Genomic DNA, 18218 nt, shown 5'->3' on the forward strand with positions numbered 1-18218 from the left:
GTCCAACAATGAGGCGAATTAAGTGGTCGCTTCGGGCGCAAAACATACGGGGACGCAGTCGAGACTGCTTTTTCTGTTGATTTCTTGTAAAACATGATGTTTTGGTGCTTAATTTGTAAAATCTTAATGTAATTTGATTTTTAATAGGCTTTTCCTTAATCCCTCCTTATTATCCAACATTTTATCTTAGCCAATGCTTTTATTTTTCAGTAATTGGTTTGGGGGGCAGGCGCCAAAATTCTGTTCGCCTACACTTGAAAAATACCTAGGGCCGGCTCTGCCTGGGAGCATCCCAAACAGACAAGCGTTCTTTCTCCCATCCTAGATATTCCACAGATATATAAACCCCAATGGACCTCATAACCTCTGAGGATGCCTGCCATAGATGTGGGCAAAACATCAGGAGATAATGCTTCTGGAACATGGCCAGACAGCCCGGAAAACTCACAGCAACCTAGTGATTCTGGCGATGAAAGCCTTTGAGAACACAGAGAAGAGAAGTGCTACAAAGCATGGAAACCAAAACAGTAGGCAGAAGTGGTACGTTTCAATGCACAAGCGGGGCATAATTTCCTCCATGCCGTTATCTGGTTTCTGCATGGAAAGTGGCGGTATGTTTGTAGAGCAGATACATTCCAGAGGACCTTCCAGTTTGTTCAGCCCATAAAATGCTGTTTTTTCAACAGGAGTGGGATGAATGAGTCCTGCTGCCTTCAAGCTGGAAAGTCACTCCTCCTGTTGCCAAACGAGAAGACCCAGATTGTTGAAACTTCTTGAATACAATGGGAAGCCCTGTTGACTTTGGCTTCCTCTTCTGAATTCTTACAGACGAAAGGCGCCTAAGAACTTTGAACACTCCCTGCTTTATGTCTTTTCCCTTTTAAATGGCATCAGCAGGGACAACCCAATATTTCTTTCATGCCTGGAGATCATGGCTCAATATATCAACCATGCAGATCCTACATGCATTGTACACGTCATGTAAATTCTCTGTTGCTGGACTCAAAAGTCGCTTAAGCATCAAAACATCAAAACATCACTGCATTCCTGGGCAATCTCCTTGCAGATGGCTAATTCTCTCACACCAGAAGCGACTTGCAGTTTCTCAAGTCGCTCCTGACACGAAGACAAAGTGCAACAATCAGGATCCAAAGCAATTGTAGGTGGTATCAATGCCAAGCATTTCAATTACAGTAATAATAATAATAATAATAATAATAATAATAATAATAATAACAACAATAACTTTATTTTTATACCCCGCCCCATCTCCCCGAAGGGACTCGGGGCGGCTTACATGGGGCCTAGCCCGATAAAACAATCAATATCAATAACACGACTATAAAACAGTCTCACTTATCCAACACTCACTTATCCAACATTCTGGATTATCCAACACATTTTTGTAGTCAATGTTTTCAATACATCGTGATATTTTGGTACTAAATTCGTAAATACAGTACAGTAGAGTCTCACTTATCCAAGCTAGACGGGCCGGCAGAAGCTTGGATAAGTGAATATCTTGGATAATAAGGAGGGATTAAGGAAAAGCCTATTAAACATCAAATTAAGTTATGATTTTACAAATTAAGCACCAAAACATCATGTTAGACAACAAATTTGACAAAAAAAGTAGTTCAATATGCAGTAATGTTATGTTGTAATTACTGTATTTACGAATTTAGCACCAAAATATCATGATATATTGAAAACGTTGACTACAAAAATGGCTTGGATAATCCAGAAGCTTGGATAAGCGAAGCTTGGATGAGTGAGACTCTACTGTAATTACTACATAGCATTACTGCGCATTGGACTACTTTTTCTGTCAAATTTGTTGTATAACATGATGTTTTGGTGCTTAATTTGTAAAATCGTAACCTAATTTGATGTTTAACAGGCTTCTCCTTAATCTCTCCTTATTATCCAACATATTTGCTTATCCAACGTTCTGCCGGCCCATTTATGTTGGATAAGTGAGACACTACTGTATTTTAACAAAAATCCTTTTCTTTCCCCAGGGCATTCTCCCGCACCACGATCACTCAGTACAAGAAGGCTGTATATATGGAATACACGGACTCTACGTTCACACAAACCAAACCTAAGCCAGCTTGGATGGGTAAGATGAAATACCTTTCTTTTGGAATTCATCCATTTTTACAGGTTTAGCATCCCTTGTGTGGAAATCCAAAGCCTGAAACACCCTTAAGTCTGGACATTTCCACATGGGTGTTTGAATGTACGCAAACGTTGTTTTAGGCACAAAATTGTTTTTAAAAATTGCATGAAGATGTCCAAAAGACGTATATGAAAGCTAAATGCGTTTTGTGCTTAGACTTGGTTTCCATTACCTAGATATTGCATAATATGCCATAGATTGATCCAAAACGGCAGTTAATGCAAAACGCAGTAACGTGCAACAATTCCGAAGTAGATCAGGAGTATTGATCACATTCTGACACATGAAAGCACTACATTACTTTCAGTTTATTTCTAACTGCAGTAGAGTCTCACTTATCCAAACTAAACGGGCCGGCAGAACGTTGGATAAGCGAATACGTTGGATAACAAGGAGAGATTAAGGAGAAGCCTATTAAACACCAAATTAGGTTATGATTTTACAAATTAAGCACCAAAACATCATGTTATACAACAAATTTGGCAGAAAAAGTAGTTCAATACGCAGTAAAGCTATGTAGTAATTACTGTATTTATGAATTTAGCACCAAAATATCACGATGTATTGAAAACATTGACTACAAAAATGCATTGGATAATCCAGAACGTTGGATAAGCGAATATGTTGGATAATAAGGAGGGATTAAGGAAAAGCCTATTAAACATCCAATTAGGTTATGATTTTACAAATTAAGCACCAAAACATCATGTTATACAACAAATTTGGCAGAAAAAGTAGTTCAATACGCAGTAAAGCTATGTAGTAATTACTGTATTTATGAATTTAGCACCAAAATATCACGATGTATTGAAAACATTGACTACAAAAATGCATTGGATAATCCAGAACGTTGGATAAGCGAATGTTGGATAAGTGAGACGCTACTGTAGTTCTCTGCAATCTTTTATTATTTGGAGAACAGGTATGTGTGGATGGGTATATCATTAAGCATACTCCTGACATCAATTATTATTATTATTGTTATTATTATTATTACAGTAGAGTAACTTTTTCTGTCCAATTTGTTGTATAACATGATGTCTTGGTGCTTAATTTGTAAAATCATAACCTAATTTGATGTTTAATAGGCTTTTTCTTAATCTCTCCTTATTATCCAACATATTCGCTTATCCAACGTTCTGCCGGCCCGTTTATGTTGGATAAGTGAGACTCTACCGTAATAGTAGTAGTGGAGCCCCTGGTGGCCCAACGGATTAAACCACTGAGCTGCTGAACTTGTTGACCAAAAGGTCAGCAATTCGAATCCAGGGTATGGGGTGAGCTCCCACTGTTAGCCCTAGCTTCTGCCAACCTAGCATTAGAAAACATGCAAGTGTGAGTAGATCAATAGGTATTGCTCAGCGTGAAGGTAATGGCGCTTCCTGTAGTCATGCCGGCCATATGACCTTGGAGGTGTCTATGGAAAACGCCGGTTCTTCAGTTTTGAAATGGAGATGAACACCAACCGCCAGAGTCACACACAACTACACTTAATGTCAGGAGAAAACCTTTCGTACTACCTAGTAGTAGTAGTAATACTATTACAGTAGAGTCTCACTTATCCAACATAAACGGGCTGGCAGAACGTTGGATAAGCGAATATGTTGGATAATAAGGAGAGATTAAGAAAAAGCCTATTAAACATCAAATTAGGTTATGATTTTACAAATTAAGCACCAAGACATCATGTTATACAACAAATTGGACAGAAAAAGTAGTTCATTACACATTAATGCTATGTAGTAATTACTATATTTGCACCAAAATATCACAGTGCATTGAAAACATTGACTACAAAAATGGATTGGATAATCCAAAACGTTGGATAAGTGAGACTCTACTGTATTTATAACCTGCTTTTTTCTCAAGCCAGCTTCCAAAGGAGATTCAAAGAGATTCAACTTTTGGTTCCCAATGAAATGTTATGTTTTCTGCCCAACCAAAAAATGTCACTCGCTTGATATCTCCTCTTCATCAGGTCTTTTGGGCCCAACTATCCAAGCCGAAGCCCACGACAAAGTGGTTGTGACCTTTAAAAACATGGCTTCCCATCCTTTCAGCATCCACGCGATTGGAGTGTCCTTTTGGAAAGCTTCTGAAGGTAGGTTTGACCTTACCTACTAAACTGTTTTCTAAATCTTCTCTTTCTAGCCGTCCTGATTTGGACAGTCCTGATTCACCCTATATCATCCCACTTTCTCAACTGTTTTTAAAATGTCCCAGTTTCTCTTTCCTCCCACTTTTTCCATTTGTACTCAGCTTACCGAGTTCAAACTGGAAAAGAAGGCAGAGGAAGTTGCCGAATCTTGATCCAGGCAAAAGCAAATTGCAGCAGCCTCTTCTCATTTGAACGCCCTCTATTAGCCCCAGCTTCTGCCAATCTAGCAGTTCAAAAACATGCAAATGTGAGTAGATCAATAGGTACCATTTCGGCGGAAAGGTAACAGCGTTCCATGCAGTCATGCCGGACACATGACCTTGGAGATGTCTACGGACAACGCCGGCTTAGAAATGGAGATGAGCACCAACCCCCAGAGTCAGACACAACTAGACTTAATATACTATTGGATAAACACAGATGTCTAGTCTAAACAATGTAATGAGCTATACAAAACACAAGAATGGTTCAAAACCTAAGTAGTACACAATATGTATATTAGAGCATCATATACATATTACAATCACAGAATTAATGCTCAGTCCTTTGGTATATAACCCAAAAGTATCTAACTCAGTATTATAAATCAAACAAAATGATATGATATAAGTCTCTGCAGTCGTAAAAGGATTAGATTGGCTTAAAGGCAAACCGATTCAGAGTCTCTGCAGTTCTGGAAGGATTCCTCAGGACTCCACAGGTTTTGAAACAATAGTAAAGCCAAGGAGACAGAGTCAATGTTGATGTAGATCCTGAGTAGCTGGTTATTGCCTGGAGTAGGTGGTAATATATCCGTTTACGCCGTTTACTGGTTCCCGGGTTACATGTCTATATAATTTGTGATTTGTATCTTATAAAGAGCACATTAGACAAATTTCCTTTTATTCTTATTTCCGTTAAGAATACCTGAAGCAGAACCATGAATAAAGAAATAATAAAACATTTGCCGCTTACCAGAAGAAGGGTTACCGAAACTGGGATAAAACCCGGGAACCAGTTGTAAACAGCGTAAACGGATATATTACCACCTACTCCAGGCAATAACCAGCTACTCAGGATCTACATCAATATTGGCTCTGTCTCCTTGGCTTTACTATTGTTTCAAAACCTGCGGAGTCCTGAGGAATCCTTCCAGAACTGCAGAGACTCTGAATTGGTTTGCCTTTAAGCCAATCTAATCCTTTTAGGACTGCAGAGACTTATATCATTTTGTTTGATTTATAATACTGAGTTAGATACTTTTGGGTTATATACCAAAGGACTGAGCATTAATTCTGTGATTGTAATATGTATATGATGCTCTAATATACATATTGTGTACTACTTATGTTTTGAACCATTATTGTGTTTTGTATAGCTCATTACAACTAGACCTAATGTCAGGGGAAACGTTTACCTTTGGCAGTGTAGATGGGGGCTCAGTAAAAGTGATGTTGAAGAAGCTACTAATCTGGTTTCAGGAGCCGGCTATCACGATCAAACGAGTTGGACCGAGAAAGAAGATGATGCGGTGAAACCTGGACAAATTCACACATATGTGTGGGAGATCTCACAAGAACATGGGCCAACTGGAGCCGACCCTCAATGTTTGACTTATGCCTATTCCTCCAAAGCGGACAGCGTAAAGGATGTTAACTCGGGCTTGATAGGGCCTCTGCTGGTCTGTAAACCAGGTAAGATTCCTAGATGTGAAAGCCACAAACAATAACAACAACAACAATACAGGGCAAGTATCCCTTGTGTGGAATTCCAAAACCTGGAATACATGTCTCTCTGTGTGCATGCATGCATCTAAATTATCAAGTACTCTTTAAAAACCTTTGAATGAACCTCCAGAATCACTCGCAGTTGAAATCACCACAAGCAGAGTCACTCAGTGAAAGCAATTAGGCACTATGTAAGTATAATACTGTTATATGGGTTACCTTTACTTCTGTTAATACTGCTGGTAAAATACTTGTTACTCTATATTTTGTTTTAGATAGAAATTCATTGTTGCTGAGTTTAACAACTCCTGAAGAAGGGGATTTTCTCCCTGAAACAGGGTCAAAAATACCCGGGACCCCTGTAGACTTGGGACTTTATTTGGACTTTACTTTCGAAGACTTTTTTGAGAGCGGTGCTGCATCATTATTTTCTTCATTCCAGTACACAGCAACACAACCAACCATCTGTTTAAATTGTTTGGAAGATATTTTCATTGACTATGTATCCCTGAAGCCTATATACATTGGAACCAATACTAGACTTGAATAACTTTTGTGTTAGAGCTGTTGCTCCTTTTTATTTTGTCGGGTACGGCCAAATTGAGCTTTGTATGGGGAACTGTAACAATATATGTCATTTGGACACATTTTCTTTGTACATAGACTATCGTATGTTTGTATAGATACTTTACAAGTATTCTGGGATTTTGTATAGTAATACATACATACATCGAAGACATTAAATCTTAATGTTTTGCTTGATTCAGAGGTTTCTTTTTCTGCAGGGACATTGATGAGTAGAAAAACCAAGAGCTTGCTGCAGGAATTCGTGCTGCTCTTTGCTGTGTTTGATGAAGGTAAGAATGGTGAGAGGTTTGTGGCAATTATTGTGAGAAGAGAAGTAAAAATCAATTTATTGTACAGTATATACCAGGCCTGGGCAAACTTTGGCCCTCCAGGTGTTTTGGACTTCAACTCCCACAATTCCTAACAGCCTCAGGCCCTTTCCCTTTCCTCCTCAGTCTCACAATATAGTTCAGTGAAACTAGTACAATAAAACCCATGGTTTACTAAAGATTTAGTGCTGATTGTAAACAAGATCTTGATGCCATCTTTTTGGTGTCCTATGCCTGTAGCAGTCAACATGCAAAAAGTACTGGACATTTTTGTTTCATGTAGCACATCTACATATATTTCCAAGACTGCAGAGGAAAAGTTGCACAACCGACACAACTTGCACTTTCGGCCCAGTTTCTCGGGATCCAACCTAAGATTTTATCATTATATTTTTTGTATGTGATTTTTTATGACTTGTTTTATTGCTGATTGATTTGTTTTATTGCTCTGTTTTTATATTGTTGATGTCCGGGCTTGGCCTCATGTAAGCCACCCCAAGTCCCTCCGGGGAGATGGGGCGGGGTATAAAAATAAAATAATAATAATAATAATTATTATTATTATTATTATTATTATATTATGACACAGCAAACAAGATAGATATGCTGGATTTCATATCACAAAATCACAAGTCAAACACTTCCCAAGTGTCTAGGACTGTGTGATGTATTTTTGGATGATGCGTGCAGATCTCAGTAGGATGGCCTTTTGCAGTTGGCAGATCGTAATTTTGTCAATGCCTATTGTTTCCAAATGCCGGCTGAGATATTATTATTATTATTATTATTATTATTATTATTATTATTATTATTATTATTATTATTTTATTATGACACAGCAAACAAGATAGATATGCTGGATTTCATATCACAAAATCACAAGTCGAACACTTCCCAAGTGTCTAGGACTGTGTGATGTATTTTCAGATGATGTGTGCAGATCCCAGCCGGGTGGCCTTTTGCAGTTGGCAGATAGTGATTTTGTCAATGTCTATTGTTTCCCAATGCCGGCTGAGATCTTTTGGCACAGCACCCATTGTGCCGATCACCACAGGGACCACCTGCACTGGTTTCTGTCGGAGTCTTTGAAGTTCAATCTTGAGGTCCTGATAGCGGCTGAGTTTTTCCTGTTGTTTTTCGTCAATGCGACTGTTATTATTATTATTATTATTATTATTATTATTATTATTGTTGCACATTTTCTGCACATTGTGAGTGTCACAATTCAGCGAGATGGTGTTGTTCATCCACCACGTAATGCAGTGGTTCCCAACTTTTGTTCCTCCAGGTGTTTTTGACTTCAGCACCAGAGCCGCAGTGGCGCAGCGGGTTAAACTGCTGAGCTGCTGAATTTTCTGACTGAAAGGTCGGCGGTTCGAATCTGGGGAGCGGGGTGAGCTCCCACTGTTAGCCATAGTTTCTGTCAACCTAGCAGTTCAAAAGCATGCAAATATGAGTAGATCAATAGGTACTGCTCTGGTGGGAAGGTATCAGTGCTCCATGCATTCATGCTGGCCACATGTCCTTGAAGGTGTCTACGGACAACGCCGGCTCTTCGGCTTAGAAATGGAGATGAGCACTAACCGCTAGAGTTGGACACAACTAGCCTTAATGTTGGGGAAAAACCTTTACCTTTACCTATCAGAAGCCCTGGACAATTTGACCAATAGTCAGGAATTCTGGGAGCAGAAGTCCAAAATTCACATTTTGATCACTGAGCAAATATCCATAGAGTGGGCAATTGTAATTCCGTCATTGTTCTCCTTGCTAATTTAAGTCAATTTTAGAATGTTTTAATTTTTACACTAGTCCAGATGTACCAGCTGATTTTTCTCTCTTTTCCCTGTCAGGCAAAAGCTGGTACACCCAGCCCAACACTACAGAGAATGCCTTTTCTGCAAACAGCGGGGCTCAGATGCACACTATCAATGGCTTCATGCATTCCCCCCTACCTGGTAAGCACCACATGTTCCCTTATCTGCAAAGAGAAAAAAGAGAAAGAGGAGATAAAATTATGCACCATTAGATTTCGCACAAAAGTCTGATTGGCTATATTACAAAATGCTATCTTTCACTGTCATGTTAAGTAATGATGGGCAAACCCTTAATACGATTGTGCTTATAGCCACATCCCAAGGGCAGTGTCAACATTCAGGTAGATGGATTATTGATATATCAGAACAGGAATGTCCTTTGAAAAAGAAGTGCTAGATAGAGATGTCAATCGACAAATATGTTCTAGAGGTGTCCATCTCTTTGAGTTGCCTCTTCAAGATCAAAAATGTGATGCAACAGGGATTGCTTTTTCTCGGTTACGGTAAGCATGCCAGTTGAGATCAGAGGGATTAGAGCAGCCTGAGGAAAGTAGATTAGGAAGCACAAGGGCTGTAATTAAAAATCAAAGCTCCGGTTTGTTATCCCAGGACCTATTATGACACCTTTCTCCTTACAGAGCTCAAGGTGTGTCAGAAGAGGCCCATCTACTGGTATGTCATTGGCCTTGGAACCAGACCTGAAGTCCACTCCATTTTCTTCGAGGGACACTCTTTTCTTGTGAGAGACCACCGGCAGGCCACTCTGGACATCTCCCCAGCCACGTTTCTCACTGCCGAGACTACGCCCAGAACCAATGGCACGTTTCAGATGTTCTGCCAAATTCCATCCCATCAACAAGGTAGTAAACTATGATGAGATACTGTGGACCAAAGATGGAGAAGCCATGTACAAATCTCATATTTACTGTCTAGGCCAGGCATGGGCAAGCTTTTATGCCTTGGGGCCACATTGTGGGCCCGACCGAGATAGTGTGGCTGGGAGGGGGCGGGGCAGGACCTAGGTCATCCTCAGGTTGTCATCCTGGCATAAGGATGGGGCTGCTCACCCCATCCTTATGCCAGGAGGAAGACAAGCCATGCAGCAACTGCCCCAATCCTCCCACCCACCCCACCCCATCTTTGGACTGTCCTCTCGGCATTATGCCAGGAGGAGGGCGAGACAGGCAACAGCAGAGAGTGCTCCAGAGGGTTCTTAGCCATTGTGTGCCTTCCTTGTGCTGTCCTCTCGATTAAGGACAGGGCCACTTGCTCTGTCCTTATGTCAGGAGGAGGACGAGACATGCCGTGGCTGAGAGCACTCCAGAGGGCTCTTAGCTGCTGCGTGCCTTCCTTGAGCTGTCCTCTCGATTAAGGACAGGGCCACTTGCTCTGTCCTTATGTCAGGAGGAGGACGAGACATGCAGTGGCTGAGAGCACTCCAGAGGGCTCTCAGTGGCTGCGTGCCTTCCTCCCTGTCCTTTCTGCATAAGGATGCAGTGGGTCACTGTGTCCTTATGCTGAGAGGACAGGGAAAATGAGGAGGGCCTGTGGTAAGCACCCAGCGAGCCGCATCCAGCTTCCGGGCCTTAGTTTGTCCACGCCTGGTCAAACATGAAGCCTCCAGAAGAGCAAAAAAAGAAGGAATACTGAAAATAGGAGGTTGAATGCACCATCCTCTCTCATTATCACTTCAAATTTCATTAAGTTCCAATTAGGCAAGGGAAGCAATTCTTCCAGTCCTAGGGAAAATGCAGTATCAGAACGTCTATATGGTTTTCTGGTGTTCCATCTTATTTCACTGTGGTCTTGTTGTAGAGATAAAGTGTGTAGGAGGAGCCATGCAATTCCCTTGAACAAATTGGAAGAAAGATGGAATATATATGTCACTAATACAGTGAAGGCATTGTTTTCTGTTTCCTTCCAGCTGGAATGGAAACCTTCATCAAGGTGGATGCCTGTCCAGACCCACCTGAGAAGAAGATGAGGATGGCAGAGCCAAGTGAGGATGAAGATGAGTATGAGGACTATGATATGGAAACTGTGGTTATCAAGATGGAAGATTTTACACCCAGGATTACCGGCCGTTCCCGTGCCAAGAGGCTGTCTGTGATGTGGGAGCATTACATTGCAGCAGAAGAGGTGGACTGGGACTATGCCCCAGACAAGCGCTCCAACCAGGATAAGTACGTGGCTGGTGCGTGGTCTTCTCTCAGGCCTGGGGCCTGGGGCGGTTCTACACAGACGCTTTCTCTTTTGTAGACAGTTTCTGGCACCTGGTCCCCAGCGGATTGGCTCAAAGTACAAGAAAGTGAGATTTGTGGAATATGAGGATAGGACCTTCACGAGTCGGAAAGCGTCAAACCCAGCTCATATGGGGATCCTGGGCCCGGTTCTCAAAGGAGAAGTTGGGGATGAATTTATGGTAAGTAAAAAGGGAAAGGAGAAAGACAGAGATAGAGACCAAAAGAGAGAGAGAGAGAGAGAGAGAGAGAGAGAGAGAGAGAGAGAGAGAGAGAGAGAAACTCCATACTGAAGTCAATGGTTTGGAAAGGTCATGAGTACTTACAGACCTAGTTCTGCCAACCTAGCGGTTCAAAAGCATGCAATGCAAGTAGATCAATAGGTACTGCCTCGGTAGGAAGGTAAAAGGGTGCCCTGTGTAGATATGCAAAACATGCCTCTCTATCCTCTTTTAAGAAACAATTGCAGCAGCAGCAATTTATTATGGTCTATGACCAGAATATATGGAAATGGGCACAGGTGCCTGAAAAGGGGAATCGCAGTTCCCATAAAAGTCAGATAAAAGAACAAGTTAAAAACATTCTATAATAAAAACAAATTAAAAGCAGACTATTAGCAGGGTCAGCTAATAGTAAATATTGATCCACTAAGAGGCTCTGGAGGGGGATAGAGGGAGCATTTGCAGTATTTCAGTTATAACAGATTGCTCTGGCTACAGGCCCTGTGGGGTCAGTCATCGTCCATCTGATGGAAATTGCTGCCGCACAGAACCTGGCAACACTATAGGTTATTGCAGAACAGGAGTCTGAGAGCAGCAGAGAGGTGTAGTATCTTTCAATGCGGCCTGGATGTTTTAAAAGCCAAGTGATGAAATTGATTCTAATATCTTTATAAAACATACACTGGAGGAGCAGGTGCTTGATTTAAGAAACAATTGAAAATTTGGATGTTTAGGTTGGCCTTTGGAGAGACAACCATTGGATGACCAGCCTCATTATAATTCTATTCTGAATTTTACTAGGTCCCTCTTATCTGGGTATTTTAATCTAATGATTCTATCTTTATATTGCTGCTGCAGTCCCCCCACCTATGAAGTTTGACTGAATTGTATTGGTGGTTGTTTGATATTATTACTGTTGTATTAACTTTTGTATTATTACCTTATTGTGTTTTAACCTGTGTATATTGTGCTAATCTATTTGTGTTGTTACTTTTGTAACAATGTGAGCTGCCCCTAGTCCCTGAGGGGAGATGGTGGTGGAGTATAAATAAAGTATTATTATTATTATTATTATTATTATTATTATTATTATTATTATTATTGTTATGCCAGCATCATGATCAGAAATAACAGGCTCCTTGGCATAGAAAACAGAACAAGATCACCTCCCCATGGCCGGAGTTGAGCATCACATCCAGACGCCGGAGATGAAAAAAGGGGGAAGAACTTTACCTCTGTTTGTGTATTGTATGTTGTTGTGTTAAAGGCACTGAATTGCCTTTATGTGTTCTGTAATCTGCTCTGAGTCCCTCCGGGGACATAGAGCAGAATATAAATGAAGTGTATTATTAGTTCAGAAGTATAACCATGGCTATAGATTTGTAAGATTTGTAGGATTGCAGCTTGTTGTGACACCAAATCTCTCTCTTTTTAAAAATGTTTTTATTAAGTGTTTCTGTACATAGAAAGAGTGAGAACAATGGTGGGTATAGGAAAGATAGAATGAGAAAAAAAGGAGAAAGGGAAAAAAAGAATTTTTTTTAGGAGAGGCAAAAAAAAAGAAGAAAAATATATTTTAAAAAGTATTTGGTTCAGAAATATAACCATGGCTATAGATTTGTAAGATTTGTAGGACTGCAGCTTGTTGTGGCACCAAATCTCTTTGACTTCCATACAGCTGTATAAAATCCACATTGAACTGGATTCTATGAATGTGGACTCAAATAACCCAATTCAAAGCAGATATTGTGGATTATCTGCCTTGATATTCTGAGTTATATGGCTGTGTGGAAAGGCCCAGGAAAACTAAAATGCCAGAGTATTGCAATGGAGACATTGTGTGTCCTCAGAATTGGAGAAAAGAGAAAGCTGGTGGGTAATTTTCCCAATGATACCTGTGCAATTTGGGTATATGCATGAGTAAAGTATAAATATACGTGTTACTTAGGTATTGTTCATTAAAAGACTATATACAAACCATAGAACAACACGACATACTCTTAAAAGCCTATCCCAGTCTTATAAAGTTTTTAAAGATCCCTAATCGAACTGGCAATTGTCATTTCAGATTATGTTTAAGAACCTCGCTGGACGGCCATACAACATATATCCCCATGGCATCAGCAACGTCACCTCGTTTTTCCAGCTGAAAAAGGCCAAAAGTAAGACGGATGAAGAAAACATTTCATGGAACGGCAGTGGGAGGAATACATTAATAGCTATATTCTTAGTTAATTTCTCTTTTAATGTTTTTGCCAAAGGAACTACAGTAGAGTCTCACTTATCCAACATTCGCTTATCCAACGTTCTGGATTATCCAACGCAGTCAGCCTCCTCCCCGGATCCACAGCTGTTTCTCTAGCAGCAAGGACTAAACTTTTAATTTTCGACAGTGTTGTTACTGTAAATTCATTTTATCTTTATTTGTAGTCAATTTGTTAGTAGTCAATGTTTTTGTAGTCAATGCTTTCAATTCATTGCAATGTTTTGGTGCTAAATTCATAAATACAGTAATTACAGTAGAGTCTCACTTATCCAAGCCTCTGGATTATCCAAGCCATTTTTGTAGTCAATGTTTGCAATATATCGTGATATTTTAGTACTAAATTTGTAAATACTGTAATTACAACATAACATTACTGCGTATTAAACTACTTTTTCTGTCAAATGTGTTGTATAACATGATGTTTTGGTGCTTAATTTGTAAAATCATAACCTAATTTGATGTTTAATAGGCTTTTCCTTAATTCTTGCTTATTATCCAAGATATTTGCTTATCCAAGCTTCTGCCGGCCTGTTTAGCTTGGATAAGTGAGACTCTACTGTACTATATAACATTACTGTGTATTGAACTGCTTTTTCTGTTGATTTGTTGTAAAACATGATGTTTTGGTGCTTACTTTGTAAAATCATAATGTAATTTGATGTTTAATTGGCTTTTCTTTAATCCCTTATTATCCAACATTTTCGTTTATCCAACGTTCTGCCGGCCCGTTTATGTTGGATAAGTGAGACTCTACTGTATTAGGAAAATGGGAATATTATGTCTAATCATACACGTTAATGAAATAGTGACCGTATTTACATAATTCTTTAGATTTTATTATGTTCAGCATGTGTTTGCAACATGGTTATGAGGCTACTGAATGTGACCAGAGTGGGGTGAGCTGAAATGTGAAGCCTACTTCTACAGTAGAGTCTCACTTATCCAAGCTAAACGGGCCGGCAGAACCTTGGATAAGCGAATATCTTGGATAATAAGGAGGGATTAAGGAAAAGCCTATTAAACATCAAATTAGGTTATGGTTTTACAAATTAAGCACCAAAACATCATGTTATACAACAAATTGGACAGAAAAAGTAGTTCAATGTGCAGTAATTCTATGTTGTAATTACTGTATTTACGAATTTGGCACCAAAATATCATGATATATTGAAAACATTGACTACAAAAATGCCTTGGATAATCCAGAACCTTGGATAAGCGAGTCTCTACTGTATTTCCAAAGTGTGGTGATAGATACAGCGATTGTCTTGTGGTTCATTTCCTTCCAGATCTCAATATGAAACTGTTGCCTATTCGGCCTGGCCAGGTGTTTATATACAGGTGGAAAATAATGCCCGAGGACGGCCCAACCCGATCTGATCCCCGTTGCCTGACGCGCTACTATTCCAGCTCCGTCAAGCCGGCTAAGGATTTAGCATCTGGGCTAATCGGACCTTTACTCATTTGCCTGAAAGAGACCATGGACCAAAGAGGCAATCAGGTTGACCCATTGCTGCATTTAAAAAAATAATTTATTGACTGATTTATAACAATAAGAACAGTTGAATAAAGACATAATTGCAATACAAGACGTAAATACATAGGTGTAGATATCAGATAGTACACAAATAAAAAAACCCCAAAGTAACAGGAAGTTTTCCCACTCTCCTCAATTCATCTGGCATAAATACTGTATATACTCGAGTATCTTGGATAATAAGGAGGGATTAAGGAAAAGCCTATTAAACATCAAATTAGGTTATGATTTTACAAATTAAGCAACAAAACATCATGTTATACAACAAATTGGACAGAAAAAGTAGTTCAATACTCAGTAATGTTATGTTGTAATTACTGTATTTACGAATTTGGCACCAAAATATCATGATATATTGAAAGCATTGACTACAAAAATGCATTGGATAATCCAGAACCTTGGATAAGCGAGTCTTGGATAAGTGAGACTACTGTATTTCATGTTGGTGACGCACTCTATTGACATGCATCATTTTGTAACAGTAATTCAGTCTTACTCGCAAATCAAATGTTAAACCAACCCCTCATAATGATAACAACAATACAGTTGTGTTTTAGCCTTTTAATATATCTCTGTATTCTAGCTTTTAGCCTAGACTTTAATGATTTTCATGTGTATAATGATTTTATGAGACTGTGCCCACTCTCCTTATGCTGGTCTGTGGTGCAGGCTGGTAAACAGCTGCTGCAATAAATCACTCTGACCATGAGGTCATGAGTTCGAGGCCAGCCCGTGGCGGGGTGAGCACCAGTCAATTAAAAATAAAATATAGCCCCTGCTCGTTGCTGACCTAGCAACCCGAAAGATAGTTGCATCTATCAAGTAGGAAATAAGGTACCACTTATAAAAAGTGGGTAGGCAAGTTTAACTAATTTACGACTTGGAATGAGGAATTGAGGAAGTGCCATCAGAGTGAAGCAGCTGCTCCCCCCTGTGGCCAGAATCGGACATCCCCTCAGGAGAAGGTTAAATTGCCTCTGCGTCTGTCTGTCTGTTGTCTCTGTCTCGGTTCGATGTATTTATGGGCATTGAATGTTTGCCCTGTATGTACATAATGTGATCCGCCCTGAGTCCCCTTCGGGGTGAGAAGGGCGGAATATAAATACTGTAAATAAATAAATAAATAAATAAACGTTTATTTGTAATACAGTCCCAGTGTGATCCTACTTAAAATGGATCAGTAGTGTAATGTAGCAGTTAGAAAGAGGAATGAAATTGTTTGTGGTTCACTTAAGAAAAAATAGACTACAAGAAATACTCTGCTCCACTTGGGTATGACTTTGCATGCAATTTAGGAAGGATATTGACTAGCAGGAACATGTTGAGAAGAGTGGAAAACTCCTATGAGGAAAGGCTGGAGTTGGGTATGCAGCCTGGAGGATAGCTGAAGACTATCATATAGAAGTCATAGTAGTCTTGTTTTTGGCTGTTCCTGAAGGCAAGAAGGAAGCAAGGGGAGTTATGAATACTCTCCTCCAATCCCACCATCATTTCAACAATTCTTTAAACCAAATCTAGTTAAACACTCCAACTATCTTCCTTTGTGCTTCTCCCAGATTATGTCGGATGAAGCAAGGTTCGTGCTGTTTTCTGTCTTCGATGAAAACCGCAGCTGGTATTTGGCAGAGAATATCAACCGATCCTGTTCTGATGCCGCCAATGTCAACCCCCGTGATCCCAATTTCTATGCCTCCAATGTCATGCACAGTAAGTAGCCCCCAGAGAAGAAGAGGTTAGTTCAGGGGTCCCCAAACTAAGGCCCGGGGGCCGGATGCGGCCCTCCGAGGTCATTTACCTGGCCCCTGCCCTCAGTTTTATAATATAATATTTTATATCATTTTTAATAATATAATATATTGTATATACATATAATATTGATAATAATATTATGTTATACAATACTAATAATAATACCATATAATAATATTAATTATATGTTATATATTACATATAATATTACAGTATAGTGGTATAGTTCAATATAATAACATATAATGCTAATATTGTGCTATGCTAATGATATAATATATTGTATGTACATACAGCTGCTCTGAGTCCCCTTCGGGGTGAGAAGGGTGGGATATAAATGTAATAAATAAATGTAGTAAAGGAGCAAATAAATAAATTTAGACTTAGGCTCGCTCAAAGTCTGAAATGACTTAAAGGCACACAACAACAACAACAATCGTAATTAATTTGACTATCTCATTGGCCAGAAGCAGGCCCACACTTCCCATTGAAATCCTGATAGGTTTATGTTGGTTACGATTGTTTTCATTTTTAAATATTGTATTGTCCTTTCATTGTTATTGTTGTTGTTTTGCACTACAAATAAAACATGTGCAGTGTGCACAGGAATTTGTTCGGGGTTTTTTTTTCAAATGATAATTCAGCCCCTCCACAGTCTGAAAGATTGTGGACCGGCCCTCTGCTTTAAAAGTTTGAGGACCCCTGGGTTAGTGCATGAATGGTGTGGGAAAGACAGCAAATCAGCTCACGCTAACTGCGTATCAGACATGACCATTTCCTTTTGGGCTTGAATTTCTCTATATTTATTTCAGGCTTTGCTGATCTAAATACAAACACTGTCACCTCAAATTCGACACCACCTGGTGATACACTGACCACTATTCTGTTCTAATGGTTGCTTTCCATACAGATCATGTGAAGCTTATATTTTGAGTGAATTCCATCAATTGAGTGAATTCTCTCCATTGTGTTGTCAAAGGCTTTCATGCCTTTCACTGGGTTGCTGTAAGTTTTCCAGGCTGTATCGCCATGTTCCAGAAGCATTCACTCCTGACATTTTGCCCACATCTATGGCAGGCATCTGACCTCTCAACCTCTGAGGATGCCTGCCATAGATATGGGTGAAACGTCAGGAGAGAATACTTCTGAAACATGGCCATACAGCCTGGAAAACTCACAGCAACCCACATTCTCTCCATATTCATAGATATGGAGGGATGTTTCCATAACTATGGAATCCTGAGATTTGTAGTTTGCTGAGGCACCAGGACTCTTTGGCGGAAAAGGTTAAAGACCTTGTAGGTACAACTGCCATGCAGAGGCCTTTGAAAAGTGCTTAGGAACTTTGGCTTTTCTTTTTTATATATACTCTTTATTAAGATTTGTTTTATAATAAGATTTATATATAGATGTAGAGAAAAGATAGAAAGGAAACTTTGGTTTTTCTAA

General features: G+C 39.6%; 1 protein-coding gene across 1 annotated transcript in view; it reads left to right on the top strand.

Moving 5' to 3' along the window:
* The window catches only part of LOC100564027 (coagulation factor VIII), a 42636-nt gene that overhangs the window by 974 nt on the left and 23444 nt on the right, over positions 1-18218 (top strand). Inside the window, exons 2-12 of the mRNA XM_062963773.1 lie at positions 2022-2122; positions 4161-4283; positions 5801-6013; positions 6832-6903; positions 8793-8897; positions 9395-9616; positions 10681-10939; positions 11016-11178; positions 13286-13379; positions 14773-14984; positions 16577-16727. Of these exons, the coding sequence (XP_062819843.1) occupies positions 2022-2122; positions 4161-4283; positions 5801-6013; positions 6832-6903; positions 8793-8897; positions 9395-9616; positions 10681-10939; positions 11016-11178; positions 13286-13379; positions 14773-14984; positions 16577-16727 (1715 nt within the window). The remainder of the gene's footprint in view (positions 1-2021; positions 2123-4160; positions 4284-5800; positions 6014-6831; positions 6904-8792; positions 8898-9394; positions 9617-10680; positions 10940-11015; positions 11179-13285; positions 13380-14772; positions 14985-16576; positions 16728-18218) is intronic.

The sequence above is a fragment of the Anolis carolinensis genome, unplaced genomic scaffold (genome assembly GCF_035594765.1).
Source record: "Anolis carolinensis isolate JA03-04 unplaced genomic scaffold, rAnoCar3.1.pri scaffold_12, whole genome shotgun sequence".
Classification (NCBI taxonomy): Eukaryota; Metazoa; Chordata; class Lepidosauria; order Squamata; family Dactyloidae; genus Anolis; species Anolis carolinensis.